The 24,009-nt window shown below is 35.2% G+C and overlaps 1 protein-coding gene across 2 annotated transcripts in view; it reads right to left on the minus strand.

Annotated features, from left to right (window-relative positions):
- Window positions 1-24,009, minus strand: part of LOC149788471 (calcium-dependent secretion activator 1-like) — a 237,371-nt gene that overhangs the window by 178,199 nt on the left and 35,163 nt on the right. For both annotated transcript variants that reach the window (XM_089974454.1, XM_089974453.1), the window contains exon 3: window positions 11,880-12,037. In XM_089974454.1, the coding sequence (XP_089830580.1) occupies window positions 11,880-12,037 (158 nt within the window). The remainder of the gene's footprint in view (window positions 1-11,879; window positions 12,038-24,009) is intronic.

Below are 24,009 nucleotides of genomic sequence, written 5' to 3' on the forward strand. Positions count from 1 at the left end.
TGGCAGGCCAATAATGTTTTGAAGGCAATTCATTAAATAATCATGAAAGACTTGATACCTATAATAGGCAATGCTTGCCTGATTCTTCTTAATTATTAACGCAAATGTGTACTGGGCAAAGTTGTGCTGAACAAGATTTTCTCTGAGTTTTAAGAAAGAATGAGACTAACTGCAAACAAAATATTGTACAAATATTCAGCATATTTTCTTCTTTACTTTATTCGGTCTGGTGCCCATTTTCAGTCTATAAAACTATAATACAAATCTGCACTATTATCAATACATGGGTTCCAAAAACACTGACTTTGTAACTAGTGAACGTATGAGTTAGTGCAATATATAGATTCAAAAGTACAGTCTGTGGGTGAGTGTGCCCTTACCTGTGATAATTTTGTCTTCAAAACAGCAGATTGGCTTGTAAACCAGTAGATGTTTCTAGTGACATACATTTTATGTTTTAAAGAAATTAAAATCAATCAAGTGCATTTTTGGTCATATACAATATGTATTTTTCTTCATACAATAATGCTATAACGTGATAATTGGGGTCGTGTTAATGCAGGGTTTTACAGTATTTCCTTTTTTCAGAGAACAACTCATTGGCACACATACGTGTAGTCATGTCTAATGTATATGATGAATATAGTACCTACACCGTTTACTACTGTGCCGTTGTGGCATGCAGTTCATTCATAATGCATGCAATTCCATTTAAAAATTGCACACAGATTTAAAATATTCAATAATTTTGTCCCAGATCAATGTGTCTGAATTCAACGTCTAATATATAGCATGAACAGAGTATTAATGCCACTTACTTGCTGTCTGATATCGTACCATTGGGGCTTGCAATTAATCCATAATACAAACATATAATTCCATTGCAAAAATTGCATACATATTTAAACTATTCAATAATTTTTCCACAGATCATTATGTGTCTAAATTCAGTGGGAAAAATTAACAGCAAAATTAGGTTAAGAAAGACTAAGCACGTGTACGGTTCATTATGTTCCAGGGTCTATGAACGGTGTCAGTTCAAATTTCATACTGCTAACATTTTCTCATATGCGTTTCCATGTATATTTAGCCATTGTAAATTTCCAATAATTAATGCTTGTGTGCCTATTTGTTTGAACGACTACAGCAAGAATAATTAACAATCAACACATGCTTTCATCATGCATATGACTTTTACTTCATATTTTGTGAATATCAAAGAAACATGAAAACTACTATATACTAATCATTGCGCAAATTGCAGAGAAAAACTTGCAGTTGTGAACTTGCTTTTCCATAATGGTAAAATAATTTTATAAAAAATAGGAAATGAATAACGAGTTCATAAGCAAACACCACACACATGTAAATCCCGAGAACTAAGTGCAGTAGGCCTGCAATGGTCACGAGTCATCATTTTTTAAAAGCTGAACACGTGTATAATTTCATACCCTTTCAATTTCCAGCTAATAAGGCAGACTTTATTGGTTAACTGATTGTGTCTAATAACACTGCCAACATGTTGGCAGCTTTTGCTTGTTGATGTTTATTAAAATGTGAGAATCTTTTATCAACCACCGCATTGTCTGCTGCATGGCTGTGAATGCAGTTAAAGAAACACATGTTGGCTATTGTTTGAGCAATGATTGTATAGAGAATTAATTAAGACAATCACAAAGACAACTTACTGGCTTTACTCATGGATCAGTAATGTTAAATTTCCGATAATGTTTTTTTTGGCGTAACACTTTAAGAACCTGGTGAAACTGTTAAATTTCTAAGCTATGCCATGATCGTATTATATTAAAATTCATACACAAACTCTTCCCCAAAATGATACCAAATGTTTTACACACTATTTCTTGTACTTAAAAAATATTTTTTCCCCGTAGCAGAAAAATACAGGTACATGTACTGTTGAACTTATAATATTTCTCAGCTGCCATGTTTATCATCATTGGGGTAAAACACTCATTTTAGAATTTTTATATGAACTGAACAAAAACAAATAACAGCTATCCTTGAACATTCCCTTTAAAACATTTTTAACAATACCAGAACAATTAAACAAAAGATAAAATACTTGTATTTAAACTTGTAGGTCTGTACTATCATTTGTTTTAAAATTGTTCTCACCATTTTATCTCCTCTCTGCCAAAGGTGGGTGACTTGGATTTTTAACGTAGCTTTAAAAAATATTTAGTCATATCACTATGATGTCTGCAGCGTGGCACTGTATTGGTGGAACATTTCTGGTTGAAATTAGTTCTGGATGGTTTCTCTAAATGTTGGGGGCTTCATTATTAAAAATTTTGTTTAAATTCTTTCGATTTTCAAAAGCATTAGATTTCAACTATAAAACTATATGTGCAGTTGATAGACATTAAAAGGTATTTTAAGCCTACAACAGGCAGCATCACATGCATGAACAGCTATTCGAACCTTTCAAATGATTAATTCAGCAATGTTACACATGGCGTTCTTGCTTTCATATCTTTTGTCTAGTGGTTCATTAATGATCAAGCTAAAAGATTTCATATAGAATGAACTCTTATCAAGCACACCACATCCATATAAAATGCAGTCAAAACAATCATGTAAGGCAGCTTTGACTTCAATTACAAGTCTACAAATTTATGACTGCTTCCTTGATTGCCATTTGGAAATAGGCATGGTCAAGCAACACAACAGGTATACAGCAGCAAAAATATACCCAAGTTAAAATCTTATTTATTGGTACTCAAACATATATCCAAACAAATATGATGTTGAATTATCCTAGGCAACACCGTTCACAAGAAAATATGAAAGGAAATAAACTTGACTATTAACTGGACAGACTTGGGACCATGTACACTGTACAAGGAGGTGCTTTTCTGCACTCAACACCCATTCAAAACTTTGAGGTCAATCAGACAGATCATACCTCTAGTTGATGTGGACAGCTGATATTGGGATTACTTAGGCTATTTATAAAACGAGGATTGACTGAGACGTTACAAATAATCAAAATATTTTTATTTATTTGTAACTACTTGGTTAATCCTATTGTCAGTCCAGTCATGGAAATAGCCATGGTGATCTAAATAGATTGTGTTTTTCTGGAGAAATTACCAGCAAACAAAATGTATGATTTTCTGTAAATACATGTACGATATACATCTGAGGCATAATTTTCTCTCAATGTGGCAGCATCTCAGTCATCAGTTTCGCACCATTTTCACTGAGGACCAACATCAAAAGAAGTATTTATTGGAAACCCCATGTTGATATAACCATCCATTCAGGTGGATTAGAAATAAGGTGTAGCTGTAACAAGGCATTCAAGACGGCTATTGTTGCAGCCATAGTGGATCTGTGGGCAGCACCATTTTCCTTCAAGACCAACTACACCATGAAATGAATGAGTGTGCAACGTTTCACACCAATCCACAAACTGGTTCTGGAGGAACAGCAATAATAAACCTGTGCTACGGGACCAACTGACAGAGACACATCATCCCTTAAGCTCACTTAGTCCATGACCATTAGAGCTAAAAACTACTTCTGTCAATTGAAAATCTAATCAAGTGATATACATAGTCATAAAAATATACCTAACAGAGTTCATATAGTAATGTTTGTTCAAAATTAGTCAACAATTTCTCTGTAAAGAAAGACAGGATCAAATTAAGATGTCCCCAGCTGCAAGTATGGGGAATGTGGACATACAAATGTAATTACCATATGAGATGCATAACAGAGTAATCGACTTTAGCCATAACAATAAATACTTTAGTTTATGAAGTAACACAGTATTTTATACTATTCTCCCCCCCAGGATACATGAAGCATAAAAGCCCAAAGTGTGTATGCTATGCATTAGCAGAATAAATTGGAGAGCATGTACAATGTTTAAGATGACAACTGCCCTTCAAGGTAATGGTTATACAATTTTGTTTTGAACACATTTAGATCTGTTTCCAATCTAATGTCGGGGGGGGGGGGGGGGGGGAGGAGGGGGATTTGGATTTTTAACGTAGCTTTAAAAAAATTCAGTCATATCGCTATGATGTCTGCAGTGTGACAGTTTATAGTGATGTCAAGCACTGTGGCATCATGTTGTGGACATGAAGCATTATGTCCCACCCAGTCACATTATCCTGACACCAAGCCAGCCAGTCCTAACAATGACCTCTTAATGCTGAGCACCAAACAAGGCAGCTGTTAGTAACATTTTTGTAAATCTTTGGTATGATTCGGCTGGGGTTCGAACCCGCTACCTCCCGCATCCGAGGCGAATTCAAGTGCTTTGACAAGTAACCATAGTGATGTTTTGAAACAAAATAGTTTGGATATGGTTGGCAAAATAGATAATGGTCTAAATTATCTCGACTAGATTTTGAAATCTTGTTATACACAGGCGTAACTCTGGTTGCTTTCAGTTGAGATGTGAAGATTCTCTTAATAGTAACTCTTTGAATTATTATTTAGGCAAGAGATGGTGCTGGTTGTTGTTGTTGTTGTTGTAGGGCTTAACGCCATTTTTCAGCACACGATAGGCTATACATGGCGGCCAGTATTAATGGTGGAGGAAGAACAAGGAAAATCCCCGGAAAGAACCACCGACCCTCGAGAAGCTACTGGCAAGCTTTCTCACATACCCACATTGGCCGAATCCGAGACTCGAACCCAGAGATGAGATGGCAGTGATCCGTAACGCAGAGCGCTTTAGACCACCCAGCCACTCAGGGCCCCCGGCAAGAGATGGAGAAATAATATCAGCACATTAAGCTGAATGTACTTATCTGATCAACCCCAGCTGATTTTTTACAATTTAACATTTTCGGTTCATTTATTACATCTACAAGTACACAAGAAATAGTAGAATAAATAACTGTATATTCTGGGATTTTAGACTTAAGAGTCTTCTGTTTTTGCAGTAGTATTGGATATATTGGAAGATTAACTTTTTTTACATTAATGAAATGCTCTATGACCCTGCTAACAATATAATGCGTATCATCAATTATTGTCCAATCAATTATTAGTTGATATAGGAAATTAATGTTTCTATCTTGAGTAAAGTCCTTCAGAGTTTTCCACATTTTTGGTGGACTTCTCTGCATTTTCAACTGACATTTTTCAAAAAATTCTTTCAACAAATTAAATCATGGCAGTATATCTGTTACACCAGAATTTACAATTATACCAATCCCTCATTTTATTGAAGTAATCTAAATTCTGTCTTAATTCACTGTGCTTCAGTGGGATCTTCTATGTTTCCTACACAGAAGAGGTTGGGGTTTGCTAAATCAGATTAAAAGTTTTCAACACCTAATTTTTGTAAGCATCTGTGGGACATAACATTATGCTTTGCATCATGTATATCCTTAATACTTTGTGTGTAATACAAATTGGATAATGGGGACTTGTACTTCGATAATATTCTCTGCTTTATTACTGTAAACATTTTCAATTAGTGTACTTGATGTTTCAGTGACTCTTGTAAGTGAGGTAACAAGTTGAGATAAGCCACAAGATTTAATCATGCTTGGGCATGTTACATTCTTACAATCTGTTTAGTCTGTTTACATCTCCCATCACAATAACTTCTAGATTATGATCTAGAGATAATGCAAGGTCAGTATCAAACTTCGCAATCCATCTGACGAGTTGAATTTGACTTACCATATTCAAAGTGACTTTGATGAGATAAAACTAATTTGTTTCCATGTTGACATCATTTTATGGCCTAAAACTAAGTAAATACAAGAAACAAAACCAACAAGTTTAGTAAAGTAGTTAAATATATTTCTCCATGTCACAAAGTGAAAATTACAGTATTGTGAATTAAATCTCAAATAAAAAATTTCTATTACAATTCAAAATGTATAGTGTTGCAAATGAATTTCAATACTGAATGTGCTGCTTTACCAACAGTATTGATGTACCAACAATACTGAAGTAACACAATGATTAAATCCTGAATGTGTCTGAATGAATTCAAAATAATTCCAAAATAATGTTAGTCCAAAATGTCAATAAGCACTTTGTAATTTCGGTGAATTACTTTTGATTAAACGACTCTTCTTAAATTATAACTGTACACAACAGTAAAATAATTCCACTAACTGAACTTAAAGGAGGAATAAAATAATTTTGTTTACTTCAATTATTCTCTATAAAAGCTTAAGACACACAAAAACGACCAGGATGTGGGACAAAAGTTCAACTCAAGAACATTCCAAGTTTGTAACTAACGCTCGCACTTGAATTCAACTATCAGTAAACAAGTTTTTAAAAAACATAAACGTCAGACAATTACTACTCTATCCAAAATCATGGATAAAGGTCAAGCACACAAAATAAATTAAATAGACATAATACAGTCTCAAGCTGACTGATAGCAAGGTCTTTCCTTCATTCAAAGGATACTTGTTTATATAAACAGATATTCCTCCCTTCCTCTTTATCAGTAGTTTAAGTTCCATCTTTAATTTCAGTTTCACATCCCTCTAAAACAAGCTCATTATTTGTGTACATCAATGCCAAGAAAAGCTTCACATAAGCCTAAAAAATATTTGATTCAATAGCAGTCTTACCTTATGAAATTTTGGCAAGATGTGTCTAATATTGAGACTTGCCATCCAAAGCCCTTTGTTAACCAGACCAAGTCAACTGTAAGTAGGTAAAGACTTTGGGGAATAATGTTTAAAATTTAAAGTAACCATAGTTATAACAGATTCATATGGGATGGATCAATGGTCTCAAACAAATGAGTTTCAGTATTATAAAAAGTGTCAGGAGACCCAGCTCAATGTCAACATGAATTACTATCTGAACCAATACAAACAAATCCATTTGTATATCATCAATTGACACTATACAGGTATGCTCTTGTTTAGCTAGCGAGACATCATCTATTCATGGGGCCTCAGGGAATACATTATTACTATTACTACCTCTGTAATTAAAGGCTACACAAAAAATGGTTTGCACAGCATCTCCTAGTATGTTACGAGAGTTATTAGATTTCCTTCGGTCTTTTAGGGCTGTCTATTCATTAGGTGCATGCGAATTGACATAAGGATGATTATGACATGGATAGTCATCACAGGTGGAATATGTATGCTGTCTCCAAACAGAAAAGGATTTCCAGTGCAAAACACACAAGATGCTGAATTACAGAAAGTAATAGCAGAATCTGAGGCAATTTCTTCCTTGCCATGCCATCAGTTCATATACATTAAGGATGACTTTTCTTAATGGCTATACCAACCGTATTATTTTCCCCATTAATGCAACGTCCTTCTGACAATAGTAGAAGAAATGGTTTGAGCTGTTGTTTTCAATTTAACCACCAGTGCCGTCGACAAAAGCTGCACTACCATTCTCATTGACCTGTGCGATAGTACTCATATTCTACACCTCCATCTAGAGGGAGCAAGGCCTAATTATCATTGACGAAGAGCAGTCCAAAGTTTTCACACATGGTCTGCAGGTGAAAATAGACAATAACCACATCAGCATCTCTTTGTGATTATAGTCCATACATAATCAGATTTGTCTCATGTTGCAGTAAGCCTGGACTCCATTATTCCCAGGAAGTAACCACAGATGTAATCACTGCCAGGACAATTACTATCACTGTCTTATCAGAGCCTCTGTAACTGTGCTAGCTGTGCTAAAATTAGCTCCTCTGGCAATGCCAACATCAGTGTCTCTTAACACATTAACCCTAGCGACGACTTAATGGGGCAGGAGGTAGTAGCCTACTGCCAATCTCTGGCATCATGGTCTTGCATGATAAACTAAAGTGGGTGGTATTATAGAAAGGTAGACAGATGTAGCTCTACAATGATACCAACTAATCTGGAATATCTAGTTGCACTACAAAATACAGATAAAAAAACTCATTTTTTGGACCCGACTTTTTTATATAAAAAATTCGCCAGTGGTCAGAATCTGATTTTGTGTCCGGATTTTAGATTTTTTGGTCTCAGATCTAAGGCAAACCGGTATGAACTGCAAACAGACAGATGAGCCTTTGCAAAAAGTAGTATAAGATAGGCATTTGGAATAAAGAGTGTCTCCATACAAAACTAATGGCTCCATTTAGAAAAAAAAAGAAAAAAAGAACTCCAACTTTTACCCTTCTGCTCATGCATGAGTCAAATAGCCAATGAAAAATGATGTCTCTAACACAACTAGGCAGTATGTTATTGAAAGATCACTGGGCATTTGGTGTTTTGGGATCTATTTAGAAATAGCTTTCAAAATGTTTCCTACTCAATTTTCAGGCAAAAATGACAAAAACATCCAGGGGTTAATGTGTTAATTTTTATTCTGTTAGTTGTGATGAGCCTTTAAGTAGAGTCTTTATGCCATGCAGAGAGACTTTCTGCATCTTTGGCAATGTGGAACTGGATTCTGAATAAGGCTCTGTTGCAAGTTTGCTGAATTGCAACATGCAGCTGCACCGTGCTCAAGTTTTCTGAATACTGCATCAGGTTTATGACTTAAACCAACACTAGACTGCATTTCCTTTATTTCTCTCCTGAATGAACTTAAATGTAGGTGTTTATGAATCACTGGTGCATTTATTGGTTTTGTTTCTACATCAGGATAAATTTCCTCATTTTTCATTCTTAATGCAAGGATTGATGTTGTTCGTGACTTGGTGGAACATGTATCGAGTTTTGTTTGTACAAAGGGCCATCCATAAATGATGTCACTGATTTTTTACCCCTTACCCCTCTCGTCACACATTTTTTAAACAAATTTACTGTCACAAATGTGTGCCCCCCCCCAGGTGCGTGACGTCATTTATGGATGGTCAAATAGGCATCCTTCAGGTTTCTCTATGATTACAAGATGCTCACCTCTCCCTCATTAACTTGAGCACACTGTTGTCCACAAACACAAACCGTACTGTAAGTGAGGGTGTGAGTTACCAAGTGACCTCCAAAAATTGAAAAAATCTGCTTAGGTTATACTTTGAGAAAACTGCGGTATGTTGGGGAACTGGGCTGTTTAATGACCGAATCCTTGTTTTACAATCATATTGATAATAATTGTTAGCAACGCACTTGTTCTAATGAAGTTGTTCGTTATTCTGTATAAATAACATTTATTTTCAAACCGTCCAACATGTGAAAGATCATTCCAACTCCTTTCAACAATCAGCACATGTACGCAAAAACATCTGTGTATTATGTGACTGCTTTTTGTTTTGTTGATTAGTCTAGTCCCCAGAGTGGTATTTAATAGTATACTGCCAAGTCTCGTGTCGGAGTATCAGGGAACTAGACTGTTGATAAACCACCAAACAAGATTCCTTCTTTTAAAAAACTAGAGACGTTTATTTCGCGAGACAATCATCTATGCTGAAACTCAAATTTTGTTTTGTTCAGTTAGTAAAATATTGATGTCGTGATTTCACTGGAAGTAATAGTGAAACTTCTTATCGTCCAAGTGCCTGCCAACAATGGTCCGTATCTGTGAAATCTAGCTCTTTATTTTGCAAAGTATTCATTTCACTTGGTTGCCTTGCTATCTTTGATCACAATTATGAATGAATGAATGAAAAAGTCAGTTAAATTAAGGTAGTTTTTGTTGCATACACAATAACATTTATAACAGTTTTCGACTGATTAAGTGAAGTGAGTTCACTTGACATACGACTGGGGCCAATAGATTTTAAGTAGGATGGATTTGTGTCTTTTGACTTTTCTTTCATTCCACCTCCTTTATTTGATTCAAAAGACATAATTAACATGATAATACAAAGGAGGCCAGCTTTTAATTCGGTGCAACAATACAACAAATACTTCCCTAAGTCAGTCATCAAAACACGGTAAGCAGTCAATTAGGTTCTCAGAAAAATGCATGAAAACATAGCTGACACATTTACAAATTGCATGCATGATAAGGAACTAAATGACAGAATTAAAACACAAATTTCACCTAATAAAAATTACTTAATTAGCATTTAAATATTTCATGTACTGCTTTCACTAGACGTAATCAACATTTTCATTGATCGAAATTTCCTTAAATATTTTTAATTACGGTGTACTAAGAATGGTGTGTGGAAAGAAAGTATAACCAATTATATGATTTCTTATTAAAAGCTGATAGTTTCAAATTGCTGAAGGGGCCCCGAGTGGCTGAGTGGTCTAAAGCGCTCGCCATTACGGATCACTGCCATCTCACCTCTGTCTGCATGAGTTCAAGTCTCAGCCTCGGCTAATGTTGGTATGTGAGAAAGTCTGCCAGTAGCTTCTCGTGGGTCGGTGGTTCTTCCTGGGGTTTTCCAGGGTTCTATCTCCACCGATTATACTGGCCACCATATATAGCCTATCTTGTGCTGAAAAATGGCGTTAAACCCTACAACAAAAAAAAAAAATCAAATTGCTGATTAAACTTTCCAGGTCCTATCTACTGTTTTTGACCATAAAACAAGCGATATATCAATATTTCAGTTAGCAGTTTTGATCATGCTTTTCTTCAAGTTCAATAAATAGGGATCAATTTTTGGGGGGCATTATAAGCGGGTTCATGGATTATTAGGGCATGAGTTATCAAGGGAGTGGTGTAATGTTTATTTGATTTTGGGGCATTTTGATTTTGGCTTTGTAGGTCACCAATTGTATCATGCAGTTTACATATCTCAGAATGACAATCTCAGCATACTGCGAACTAAATAATCTAGTGCTTTACTGCATATGTAAAGACTTGTGTGTTGACTTTTTGTCATTTACACTGCTTTTGTTAGCAAAGATAACAGATCTGGAGGCTTTTGGCTGAGAGGTGAAGACCTTTAGAACTTGTTTCTTCACTGAGAATTGCAGATGATGTAATAAAGTTTTGTAACATAGCACGTGTCCTGAACATGGTTACTGCTTCATTTTTGTTGAATAAAAACACCTAACTCTAGATTTTTTATTTATGAACATTTCAACCATTTTATGATTTAAATTGTTGCATATCTTGGAGATATGTCCATGTATGAGAGCTACTTTGTGAAGCTTGACCTTTACATTTACACTCTGCAGACTTCCTTCACAGTGAAAGACACTGTAGGGGTCAGTATTCTCAATAATGTATATTTTCACATCTCAAAGATCAATGTGTCATTTTGTTGTTGTTGTTGTTGTTGTTGTGGGGTTTAAAGCCATTTTTCAGCACACAATAGGCTATACATGGCGGCCAGTATTAATGGTGGAGGAAGAACCCAGGAAAACCCCGGAAAGAACCACCGACCCACGAGAAGCTACTGGCAAGCTTTCTCACATACCCACATTCGCTGAATCCGAGACTCGAACCAACACAGACAGAGGTGAGATGGCAGTGATGCGTAACGGAGAGCGCTTTAGTGTGTCATTTTGAATTACATATGTATTGTATGTCTGATAAATACAACATGATTTCAGAACTGATTTTTTTCCAACACATAAACATAACATCATGTGTGTGTGTGTGTGAACAAGAACATCAGTCCATATAAATCTGCAGCCCCCAAGCATTAACGGTAGCCATCTTGAATACCAATTAATAAGTATTGTAGAAGGTGATCATCTGAGCTTAACAAATGTGATTTTGTGCAATTCTTCAATGCTGACAATTCCGGAATTTTTTAACCATCCAGGTGCATGAGTGAGTCATACTTATCATTTGTATTTTAAAGTAGCATGCTAGAACTGAAAAAAGAATGGCTTCAAAAATATTAGTTACTGTGTTGCAACAGTTCAATGCTTAAAAAAAATAAAAGTTATTTCAGTGAGCTACCAGCCAAAAATCTTAAGTCTGACAATTATTTGAAATGTAAGCATGCAAGTTCTGGGCTGTATATAGCACTGTTGTGTGAATTTCTGAGCTGCTTAATAAAATCCTACCTATTGTATCGCCTGAGTTTCTGGAGTCGGGAGTCAGTGCTCCCCTTGGCGACAGGTAAACTATCCAGGTTGACCATCAGCAAGTTGATCGCAGACTTCAGCTCATCCATGTACATACTCTCCATCTCCTTCACCACAAACTTTGGGTGCTTCCGCATCTACATAGAATAGTGTAATATAATTAAAACAAGAAAATTTTAATTTTTATCTTTTTATTTTAGACTCCTGTAAAAACAACTGCAAGAAATATATATTAGGTAGTGTCAACTCAGTTCCTACAGTGACACGTCTTGGATTGTATTCCAGGTTTCAGTACAACCAAGTGTAATGGTGAATTTAATTTGTAAAAACCTCTATGTATGTGTAAAATATATTACTGTTGTGCAATACAAAGTACAGCAAAAGGGCTTTGGGTTATACAAGTAAAATAGCTATTTGATTCACAACACTCAGGAAAAGGAACTGTTTTTGACAAGCAAAATAGCTATCTGATTCACAAAACCCAGGAAAGGGCACAGTGTTAGACATGTAAAATAGCTATCTGATTCACAACACCCAGGAAAGGGCCCTGTTAGACATGTAAAACAGCTATCTGATTCACAACACCCAGGAAAGGGTACAGTGTTAGACATTAAAATAGCTATCTGATTCACAACACCCAGGAAAGGGCACTGTTAGACATGTAAAATAGCTACCTGATTCACAACACCCAGGAAAGAGCACTGTGTTACACATGTAAAATAGCTATCTGATTCACAACACCCAGGAAAGGGCACTGTTAGACATGTAAAATAGCTATCTGATTCACAACACCCAGGAAAGGGCACTGTGTTAGATATGTAAAATAGCTATCTGATTCACAACACCCAGGAAAGGGCACTGTTAGACATGTAAAATAGCTATCTGATTCACAACACCCAGGAAAGGGCACTGTTAGACATGTAAAATAGCTACCTGATTCATAACACCCAGGAAAGGGAACTGTTTTAGACAAGTAACATAGCTATTTCATTCTCAACATCCTGAACTAAGCTACAGCAAATGAATACACTTTAAAGATCACCTGAAGTAGCCAAGAGCAGATATTATCCATGACCAAACTAGTTTGGTCAAAAGTTAAGGATAGATTAAAAACTACAGATTCAAAGCAGCAATTCAATTCTTGACCAAACAATATTCACATAATCTTCGACCCAATAATGCTAGTTGCAGAATAATGGATTAAGATAATGGACAGCTGAAAAGACCAAAACTTAATGCAGACAGGCAGCCAAGACAGATAAATCACTGTGCAATCTGGTGGGAATAACAGATATAGACATTTCCATGATGGTTTTAAAGGGTGTGACCATATTTTTATCATGTGATATTCTACCACTATAATAGTGATATCAAACTCGGTAATTGCAGAAATGGTATTTGTACACATTTACTGCAAATGTCACTTGTTTGCACAAGTAACTGAGTTGATAGTGCATCACTGTGAATCAATATTTGTTGATTTGGGTACCCTAAAGTTTGTTTTGTTATACTTCTAGCCATTTCCTGCATAATTTCATTTAATTGGCTATCTTTTATCCTGAGAGAGTAATTCATGAACGATTTTTGATTTCTTAGCTATTTAAGGCATAGTTTCAAATTTTATAAACTTGTCTACAAAATAAAATTCTTTAGAGATTTTTGCCTTAATTAGTACCAGCTAAAGTAATTCCTTCCCCAGCATTTGTGATGTGATTTTGATTTTTAATGTAGCTTTAAAAAAAATTCAGTCATATCGCTACAATGTCTGCAATGTGGCGGTTTATAGTGATGTCTAGCATTGGGGCATCATGCCGCAGACATGTAGCGTGGTGTCCCACCCAGTCACATTATGCTGACACCAGGCTGACCAGTCCCAACACTAACCTCTTAATGCTGAATGCCAAGCGAGGCAGCTGTTAGTACCATTTTTTGTAAGTCTCTGATATGATTCGGCTGAGGATGCAACCCACGACCTCCCGCATCCAAAGTGGATGCCCTAACCACTAGGCCACCAGAGCAGTTTCCCAGCATTTGTACTCCCCTTGCAATTTTAGGAATGAAAAGCAATAAGGATATAAAAAAAAATATAAAATATTGTAATTTCATTCATCTATTTATCATTTCTATCCTGATTGTTGGCAGGGGGCCCTAAACAATTATGTTGCTTTGTCCATGTTTAAAACCAAATATGGGGAATAAAATGGGTACACAACTGGGTGGGGCAGTGGGTGCAGGCAAATAATATAGAACAAGTCAGAATTTTCATACCTGTGACAATATTACATAATTAGGCTGACAAAAGAAAATATAAATAAACAAAATAAATTAAGTAAGTAAAACATGAAACAAATCATGACATTAATTGTTTAATAAAATTTTTACATTTCTGTTAAAAACAGACATGAATGTCAATTTTTTTTAAAACTCATGACTTACAAGATATTAACTATTTGGCAATCAATTTTAGATTCTTCACTTTGTGATATTACAAAAATAATGTTATTACCCAAGGAAATTAAACAAATAAACAAATTCAGTGAATTTTTATCTTCCATCTACTCTGGCAAGGTCCCAATAATGAAACCTGACTGATATTTAAGACCTTGGTTTAAGTACTAAGCAGACATTGAATGTAACCAAGCAGCATTGCCCTATCTCAAAGGGTATTAAGAGGAAAACTGCAGAAAAAGACCCTGAAGACAAAATCGTGACTGTGATTGGCACTCGATTTCTTTAAAATGGGATGCATTAATGGACCATGGTTCAACCATGCACTCCAGACAGCTTTAGTGATATAACAGAAAAACAAAATCCTTGAAGTATTTACTTGTGAACTTGATTTTGTGGATAATAGTTCAAATATGTATTGCAAAACATCTTCCAGTGACAACAGAGGTAGGTATACCAAGTATCATTCATTGATTTTTAACAGCTGTCATGTTAGAAAGCAGAAGGTAAAACGAAACCTGTACTGACCTATGACTGACCATGAAGACAGCAAACCCACCCTCAATAAGTCAAGTGACACACCATTAAAAGATAATTATTAGTTATATAAAGTTTCATCCCTTCATCTCAAATGGCTCTAAAACTATAGAGCAGAATGGAAAATGCAAACAAAAAGTCATTGGTACAGTTGTTACTATGGCACAAAACTTGAAGATAAAATTGCCATATGTGGCATGCAAAACACCTGCTATTGATTATGAGCTGCAAAAGGGTGGGATACATGGGGGGGTGCATACAACAATTCCTACACATTTATTCATTAATATCTGCTGTTATCTAATTCTGAGAGATGGCTGGCATGATTTATATTTCATGTTGTGTATAATCTGACCTTAAAATCCTCTGAACTGTTTCAAGTCATGATTTATTTTCATGAATTGATGATGAACTTCATTCATTAATATCACATCATTTAGAACAAAGTTATTTTGCCTACTGATGACTCACAGTATCTACTACAGTGAAACCAAACATCAATATTTCAAATTCTGAACATCTGGACCTATATATTAACAGTATGTTCACTTAGCCAATGCTCTAGGTTTTTCAGACACCTTGATTAATTTATGTGTAGTTTTGTTATTAGTGAAGTACACTGCATGAGCTAGCCAGCATACGGAAGAATAGCTCCTGAATGGTGCAGAATTCCATTTCAGCACCCTGTTTGGGTTTCCAAGCGTCATGTTGGAGGTCTATGTGCTGTACACTACACGGCAAAGTGTTTACTTTTTTTCCTGTGAATTCCATACAAGGCAGTAAGTAAAGAAAAGTTGCACTGTTAGAGCTAGGACTGCACAGATCACTAGGAAATAATCCCACATACTTCTTGGATTTCAGATTTAAGTTGGACTCTGTCTTTATTCTCTGGCGCATTTATCAGCCGCAAGAGTGCAGTGATCTATTGTGTGGTCAACAAGATACTGGCCAGCGCTATTCTGCAACTATAAATGCTCTCACTTAAATCATGTCTGAATAACAATAGTACATTTCAAAATATTTAATCTGAAATATGCTATTTAATACCTATATAAATGCTCATGGCAACAAAATTAATAAAAAGCAGGGGTAAAAAGAAAACGAAAACATGTGTGGCCCCAAAATCACTATGATTATTTTTTTACACTACTTTTAAATGAATTCATTTATTTTGTTAGTGTGTCATAAACAGCATGAAAATTTCTTCCCAAAATTGCACGAAAAAATCAATAAATTATGCTGACAAACCAAAATATTTGTATTGCTTTTCCAAATTAAACATGGAATTAGCAAATCAATTCTTTTTCCTAATGCTCAATGTTGTTAAAACTTTCTGACTATTTTAATGCAGCTTCAGATCATCACATATGTATGCAAATTCAATACACATTAAATTTTCACAATAATAGTGGACATGAAACGACTGAGGAGAGACAAATTTTCAATAAAACCAACTGGATAGCTTCAAAAGAATTTGAGGCACATATTCCCATCTGAAACAGTATCAATTTCAATTCTCTTCAATTTTCAATTAACATTCAATATTTATTTCACCCTTAAGAAATGACACTATGAATCCATTATTATCTGTGAGGTACCAATTAGTTTTCATGGCTAAACCAAAATGCATCCTTGTGGCAAGCTTGTGGTAAGCTTACAATAAGCTAGTTTGATGTTTATAAGCTAACATGGATGCTTGCACAAGCTTGTACTTGTAAGCAAGTGCAGGCTTAGGCAAGATAGCTGAATATAAGCTTGCACAAGCTTTCTTGTTTGCCTTCAGAAAGTAAAACTAGCTTGCGCAAGCTTACTTGTTTTCTTCAGAAAGTAAAAGCTTTCTTGTATGTTTCAGAAAGTAAATTTAAACTAGCTTGCAACAAGTTTCTTCATATATATATATATATATATATATATATATATATATATATATATATATATATATATATATATATATATATATATATATATCCATTGCTTGTGAAAGTTTGAGACCATGTATCCAACTAGCATGCACCATCGCCGTCCTGCCCTTACAAAAACAAATTCATGACTTCATGAACAATCTGAAAGTTCCTCTACTAAGTTCATGAACACTTCAAGAATTCTGTTGAATCATGCATATTAAATATCTATATCATTATATTCATAAAATGTTCATAAAAATTCATCATACAAACTTCTCACAATATTAGTGAAATTTAAATAAAGGTGAATATTTTTTTTCTTTTTTTAACTGATATGACACTGTATAAAAATGTTCATGCAGATCTTTAATTCAATACTTGTGTACTTAACCTGAGTAGTTCTGGATTAATGTGAGAAAATATTTTATGGCCAGCATGAACAAAATGTATTTGCTTTAAAAAGCTTTCAATGACTTTGTCCTAACGTTTTTTTTCCATTACTGTTATAAACTGCATATTCTATTGACTTAGTCACAGGTTGCCAATTTGCCGTAAAAACCAAAATATATTAATAACGATTATCATGATTGGATGACTGTGAAAGAAGAAGTGATATGATTGGTTAATATATGCGCGAGATTTCAACAGTTAAGCATCCTTTTCCCCAGAAACTAAAGAGCATGCAGACTGTTGGGCAAAAACCTCGAACAAAAACCGTGGACTCCGTGGAACGGACAGATGAGAGTATTTTCAATATCATTTTTTAAAAAGTAAGTAGAAGTGCAGAGAAGCGATTTTGAAGAATATGAAGAAAATGATTTGGTGAGAGCAAAATTAGGCGGAAAAGCATACCAAGCCTGGATAACCAAAATTACGGTGAGTATCTTTTTCTTGGTCATTCGTGATTATTTCAATAGAAGTTATATGGATATTTTGCTGGTTTATATATGTCATCATATTATTTATAACCAAGCTAATGATACACAATTTTGTTCAGACCTAATTTAAACTTGCTCATCGAAGTTTTGAAAATCACTAAACATCATCACCCCCAGTTCTCGATACCAGATGTGGTACGATATCAATAGGAATTGAGATGTTCAAGATCGTTTTCTTTTACATGATATCACTATTTCTATAATATGATGTAATTTGGTAATTTAAAAAAAATAAACACAACAAAATAGTTAATGTGTGAAACTGTACACAATATAGGTGCAAATAATGTGATGAAACCAGAAGCAGATATATGCAACATGCAGTCGGAGTGGATACATTAGTGACAAAGGGCCTATACCACACTAGTCTGACGTTTTATCAATAAAAAATGGCAAAAATATTTGAAAGCACGAAATAACCATCACTTGCAATATATATATATATATAGACACACACACAGATACAGTTATTTAGTGTAAAAAAAATTGTCATATTTTATTGATTAAAACATCCGACTCCTGTGACTATACCTATGGTTAGACAGCTTCAATTACTATAAAACTAGTGACAAAATTCTGCAATAATATAAATGCTCAGTAAGCTTTGTATTATGTGTAAGGGATTAAATCATTTTTGAGTTGGATCATATTATTCCAGTAAGTAATGTGGGGTACAATGAAAATGTGCTAAAAGCTAAAAACAATGTTGATCATAGATTATCTGTAATTAACTGACTTCACCTTTCTTTCAGACCAGACAGCAGAAAAGAAAAATTATTAGAGGATGAAGTTTGTAGGTTAAGGAGGAAAATTTGAAAACTGGAGGAACCTATGGCCATGATGGAAGAGACATAAAATTGTGACTGCTGCAGCAATGTTAAAGATCCAAACAGTAATTGGATGGAAGAGCTTAAGTTGCAGATGGAGACATTCAGTAGTGACAATGGGCAGGATCTGATTCAACTATAGGCCCTGAACATCTTCACAAAAGAGTTATCAGACAGGTCAGTCTCTGGAAGAAGATTGGTCAAGAGAAACCCCTGTTGAAAGACAGCCCCATGACGATGAAATATGCTTCAACAGTTGATTGCACACAACTGCCCCAATATCTCTTGAAAAATTTTCAAAGAAAATTACAAAACATACAAAAAGTGTTCCTAAGGGTAAAAAAAAGAATATCGCTTGTCAGTTTACATGTTCTTTGTTGCATATTAAAATTTATCTGAAATTAAATACAGATTTTAAGATAATATGTTGCATTTTATACTGTATTAAAAAAAAACACATCTAAGGTTATTTTATGATTCAGGATGAAATTGGTATTTGTGACTTGTTTAATCATTAAACAATGCAGATTATTTTGTTGGAATGAAGTAAAACTTTGCAATATATTATGATAATATGGTCCACCAGGAGCAGTTGAGTCTAAAATGCATTTTTGGACAGGGGCCTTTGTACTCCCAGACCCCCCTTCACATTTTCAGGTTTTTTTTGGGGGGGGGGAGGGGGCAAACCACAATCATGTCTGATTTTTGAAAGCCCAGATGCTTGTAGCAAGAAATTCGCTTGTAACAAGCTTGTGCATACTTATTGTACTAGGTAAATAAATAACAAGCTTAATCTTGCGCAAGTCTGTGCATGCTTATGACACTATCTTGAGGGGCCCCGAGTGGCCGAGTGGTCTAAAGCGATCTTCGTTATGGATCACTGCCATCTCACCTCTGTCTGCGGCGGTTCGAGTCTAAGATTCAGCCAATGTGGGTATGTGAGAAAGCTTGCCAGTAGCTTCTCGTGGGTCGGTGGTTCTTTCCGGGGTTTTCTCTGGTTCTTCCTCCACCAATAATACTGGCCGCCATGTATAGCCTATCATGTGCTGCAAAAATGGCGTTAAACCCCACAACAACAACAACAACAACAACAACACTATCTTGTTAAATAAGCTTACAAAAATAAGCATGTGCAAGCTTGCTGCAATGTTCCAAATACAAGCTTGCTGCAAGCTTTATAAATTAGCTTGTGGCAAGCTTGCTGCGAGCTTTAAAACAAGCTTGCAATTTGGTTTAGGCAGCTTCACCCTCTTCACCCACCCACCAGACACAAGAAATGATAAGGCATCTCTTGTTTATTTCTTTTAATACCGAGGCTATTTACAACAATGAAAAATATGTATTAGTTAGATGTATGAAAGATGATGGACACTGAACATTTACTGATCCCAATTTAATTCACATTATAAAATTAATGAACATGAAAGCTTTGTAATAATGAAATTATTGATGTTATAGTAACCAGCAAATTCAGTGAATCTCTGTCCTCTACCAAACCTTTAGAGGTTGCAAAGTTCACAATAACACACAGTTACTCTGCAGACACCTAATGTAGCCAGATTTCCTTCATTCATCTCAAAGGATATTAGGAGATAAGTACAGAAAATGGATTAAAAAATACTACATCGACTTCAAATATTGGACCTTACATACAATGAAACAAATTTTTTTTTGTAATGACAATATTTAACTAAACCAAGTTTTATCACATTTATCTCTAACAGCAAAAGTGACTGAAATCAAACGTTTTTACCTGTAACTTTGACTCTAAAGACAGCACACACGATGTACATCACAGGTGTTTTTACCTATAACTTTGACTCTGAAGACAACACACCCAATGTACACCACACACCTCTGAGCGATATATATAGTTTAACAAGTTCCATCCCTTCATCTCAGATAGCTTTATAAGTTTTGAGTGGAAATGAAAGTGTACAACAACAAAAAATCAACATATACTGATACCGCATATAACATAATGAGAATTAAAGGTGTCAATGGTAACCTGATACTTGGGTACCCACCTGTTTATAATTATCCAGGTAATAAAATTAGCTATAGAGTACCGTTAAGTTCATGAGAAAAAAAAATGTTTTCAAGTTCAGATCAAAGATTATATCTGGTGACATCACGAGGAAGTGAGACACAAAATAATGCACAGTTTGAGGCTTGTGTCATGTGACACTGATCCATCGCAGTCTACTAAACATCTTCATATTGTTGATGTGTGTGACCATTTGTCTACGTACTCAAAGAGTTTCCTTATTTTCTATTTATAGCAACTGTACATGACATGTTTCAAAGAAAACAGACGGATTTCTTGAATTTGACACCATGTGCCACAGATTAACTATAGTTTGTTATCTGGGATTTTTAAAGTAGCTTCTTTTTAAAAAATCAGTCATATCGCTACAATGTCTGCAGTGTGGCAGTTTATAGTGATGTTTAGCACTGGGGCATCATGCCGCAGACATGTAGCATGATGTCCCACCCAGTCACGTTATCCTGACACCAGGCCAACCAGTCCTAACACTTAAACCTCATAATGCTGAGCACCTAGCGAGCTTTATGTACCATTTTTAGAAGTCTTTGGTATGATTCGGCCTGGGTTTGAACCTGCAACCTCCTGCAGCCAAAGTGGATGTTCTAACCACTAGGCCCCCGGAGTGGCAAACTATGGTGTTATACACAAGCATGTAGCAGACCAGTCCATATACTGAAAGACATGATGCCAAATACTATCAGGTGAAATTGGCTTCATCGATGTGACTCTTGGAGGTTTAATGATTGAAAGATGATAAGAGGATAGGGATTCTGTTAAACTGAAGAATATGTTCCATCAGGAAAAGGACAAATCAACAGCAGTTTACAAATTTTGAAAGAGGAATTCTACAGTGATCTAATACAGCATTCAGAATTTGTGGACTTGACTTTATGACCTTTGAGCTAAACATGAGATGTAGACTAATTAATATCAATGTTGTGTACAAATAATTTATCATTTTTGTTTGTCTCTGTATTTTCATACTACTCCACATGGATTTATCTGATTTGTGACAAGAATTTTAACTTACTGCAGATCCAGGAAAGTAGCAGAAATAAATGTACACTTTTCACAGGGTCTTCTGTAATTATGGCATATAATATATAAGTTACTCTTTTTTTTGCTCAGATTGTGCTTTCTTGCCACTCATATTGGCAATAATTATGTTTATACCTCTCAGGACCTTGTCATGTTTGAACTTATAACAAAGCAGTTCAGGTTCACATTGAATAAAATTTCCCTTTAATCAGGTACCCAGGTAACCAATTATTAGGATTATCGGGTACTTGGTTGACCTTTTTCTAAAATTTTGACATCTCAAATTATAATGATTGTTGTTGTTGTTGTAGGGTTTAATGCCATTTTTCAGTACACAATAGGCTATACATGGCGGCCAGTATTAATGGTGGAGGAAGAACCCGGGAAAAGCCCAGATAGAACCACTGACCCTCAAGAAGCTACTGGCATGCTTTCTCACATACCCACAATGGCTGAATCCAAGACTCGAAACCCACGCAGACAGAGGTGAGATGGCAGTGATCCGTAATGGAGAGCGCTTTAGACCACTCAGCCACTCAGGGCCCCCAATGATAATGACCTTAATGATTAGACACCATTACAGTACACAGCACACCTGTTAATGATGATATGTATGTATACCAAGTTGTATCCTCCATCCTGAAACAGCTCTAAACTTGAAGAGTGGAAAAGGAAGCATAATGGAAAATGAGCTAGGACCTTGACCTTGATGGGACATCCTATGTTGTACCTGACACACCTAATGGTGATGTAGAATTATACCAAGTTTCAATCCTTAACCTCAAACAGGTTTCATGTCAGAGATTGTGTGTGTGTGTATGTGTGTGTGTGTGTGTATGTGTTTTAGGGATTTAATGTAGCTTTATTACACTTATACCCATTGTAGTCATACCTGAAAGTGTATACAGTATATTTGGATGGAGAGATGCACGCAGTGTATTCTGAATATATGACTTTAAACAAACACAGCAGAAATTACACACTGTAATAAATTTCACCTGATAGTAATAATGAGATTACAGTCTTGTAATTGGCTGTGTGTACAGTCTACTGTACTCTCAAATGCTAGTATTTCTTGAAAGAAGGCCATGAAAAGCATTTCAGACTTTAATTGCTCATAAATATTACTTAATATAATGTTCATGTGCTACTGTGAAAATAAAGACAGTTTTGACAATATTGTTAAGTATTAATTTCCTCTATAATTTCTGAAGACATTACATTCCTGTTAGATCAAAATGGACAGTACTCATCTAGATAAAAAAAATTAATAGCTTTTTTATCATTGCAAGTACTTATAACTGCTCCAGTGGCCATGTGGGTAGAGCGTTAGCCTCAGATGCAAGAAGACATGGGTTCGAACCTTGGCAGAGTCATAACAAAGACTTATAAAAATGGTACTAGCAGCTGCCTCGCTAGACACTCACCATTATGAGATTAGTGTTATGACTGGTGTCAGGATAATGTGGCTGGGTGGGACCTGATTCTACATGTCTGCAGCATGATGCCCCAATGCTAGACATCACTATAATCTGTCACGCTGCAGGCATCATAGCGATATGACTGAAAAATTGTTAAAGCTACATTAAAATCCAAAATAGAGACTTGCATAAAACTAAGGATGCTTGGAACAAACCTGTGTATGATTTTTAACCTGTACAAACTGTCTTGCTGATTGGAAAAATAATGTTAACATTTTTTTTAAAAATTTTATCAGCAAATTTTTACATATGATTATTCTGTCTTACTGGTCATGTCATATTCAACAACTTGCCCTGTGGTAATACATCAGTAAATTAAATGATAAGATGTGCATTGTGGAGTCGTTTTATATTGTGTTTTAATAAAGAAAACTGAAATACTTTTATATATCCAACACTTGACAAATTTACAATTTTACAGATAAACCATCTTTGTCTGTCTGCTTCCACCATTACCGGAGTAAAAATTTGGGCTCTATTTTTACCGAAAACATTAAAAATCGCACACAGCATTCAGATTGCACATGCACACTTGCCATCCTCTTGCCAAAAACCATCATGTAACTGACCTGATGATCAAGATGATGTTAGTGATTGTTACATGATATATGACAAAATAAGAGAATTCTTTACACAGGTATCTGACATAAAATGTCCATCATAAATTACAAATATATGATGATCATTAAAATGAAAGAATACAGTGAGGAAAAACCAGTATTTTCTTTGAACACTCTTGAGATTGTTGTTTATGACTGACCTCAAAACCAGCCTCAAGTAGCATTTACAGACACGATGTTACATTCTTGTGTCTTCATTAAACAAACATAATGTTAAGAAACAGCTGAAATTTTATACCAACTTATCCAATCCTACTGACATGCCTGAA

This window comes from Sinohyriopsis cumingii, chromosome 11 (genome assembly GCF_028554795.1).
Source record: "Sinohyriopsis cumingii isolate HCF-2022 chromosome 11, ASM2855479v2, whole genome shotgun sequence".
In the NCBI taxonomy this organism is placed as follows: domain Eukaryota; kingdom Metazoa; phylum Mollusca; class Bivalvia; order Unionida; family Unionidae; genus Sinohyriopsis; species Sinohyriopsis cumingii.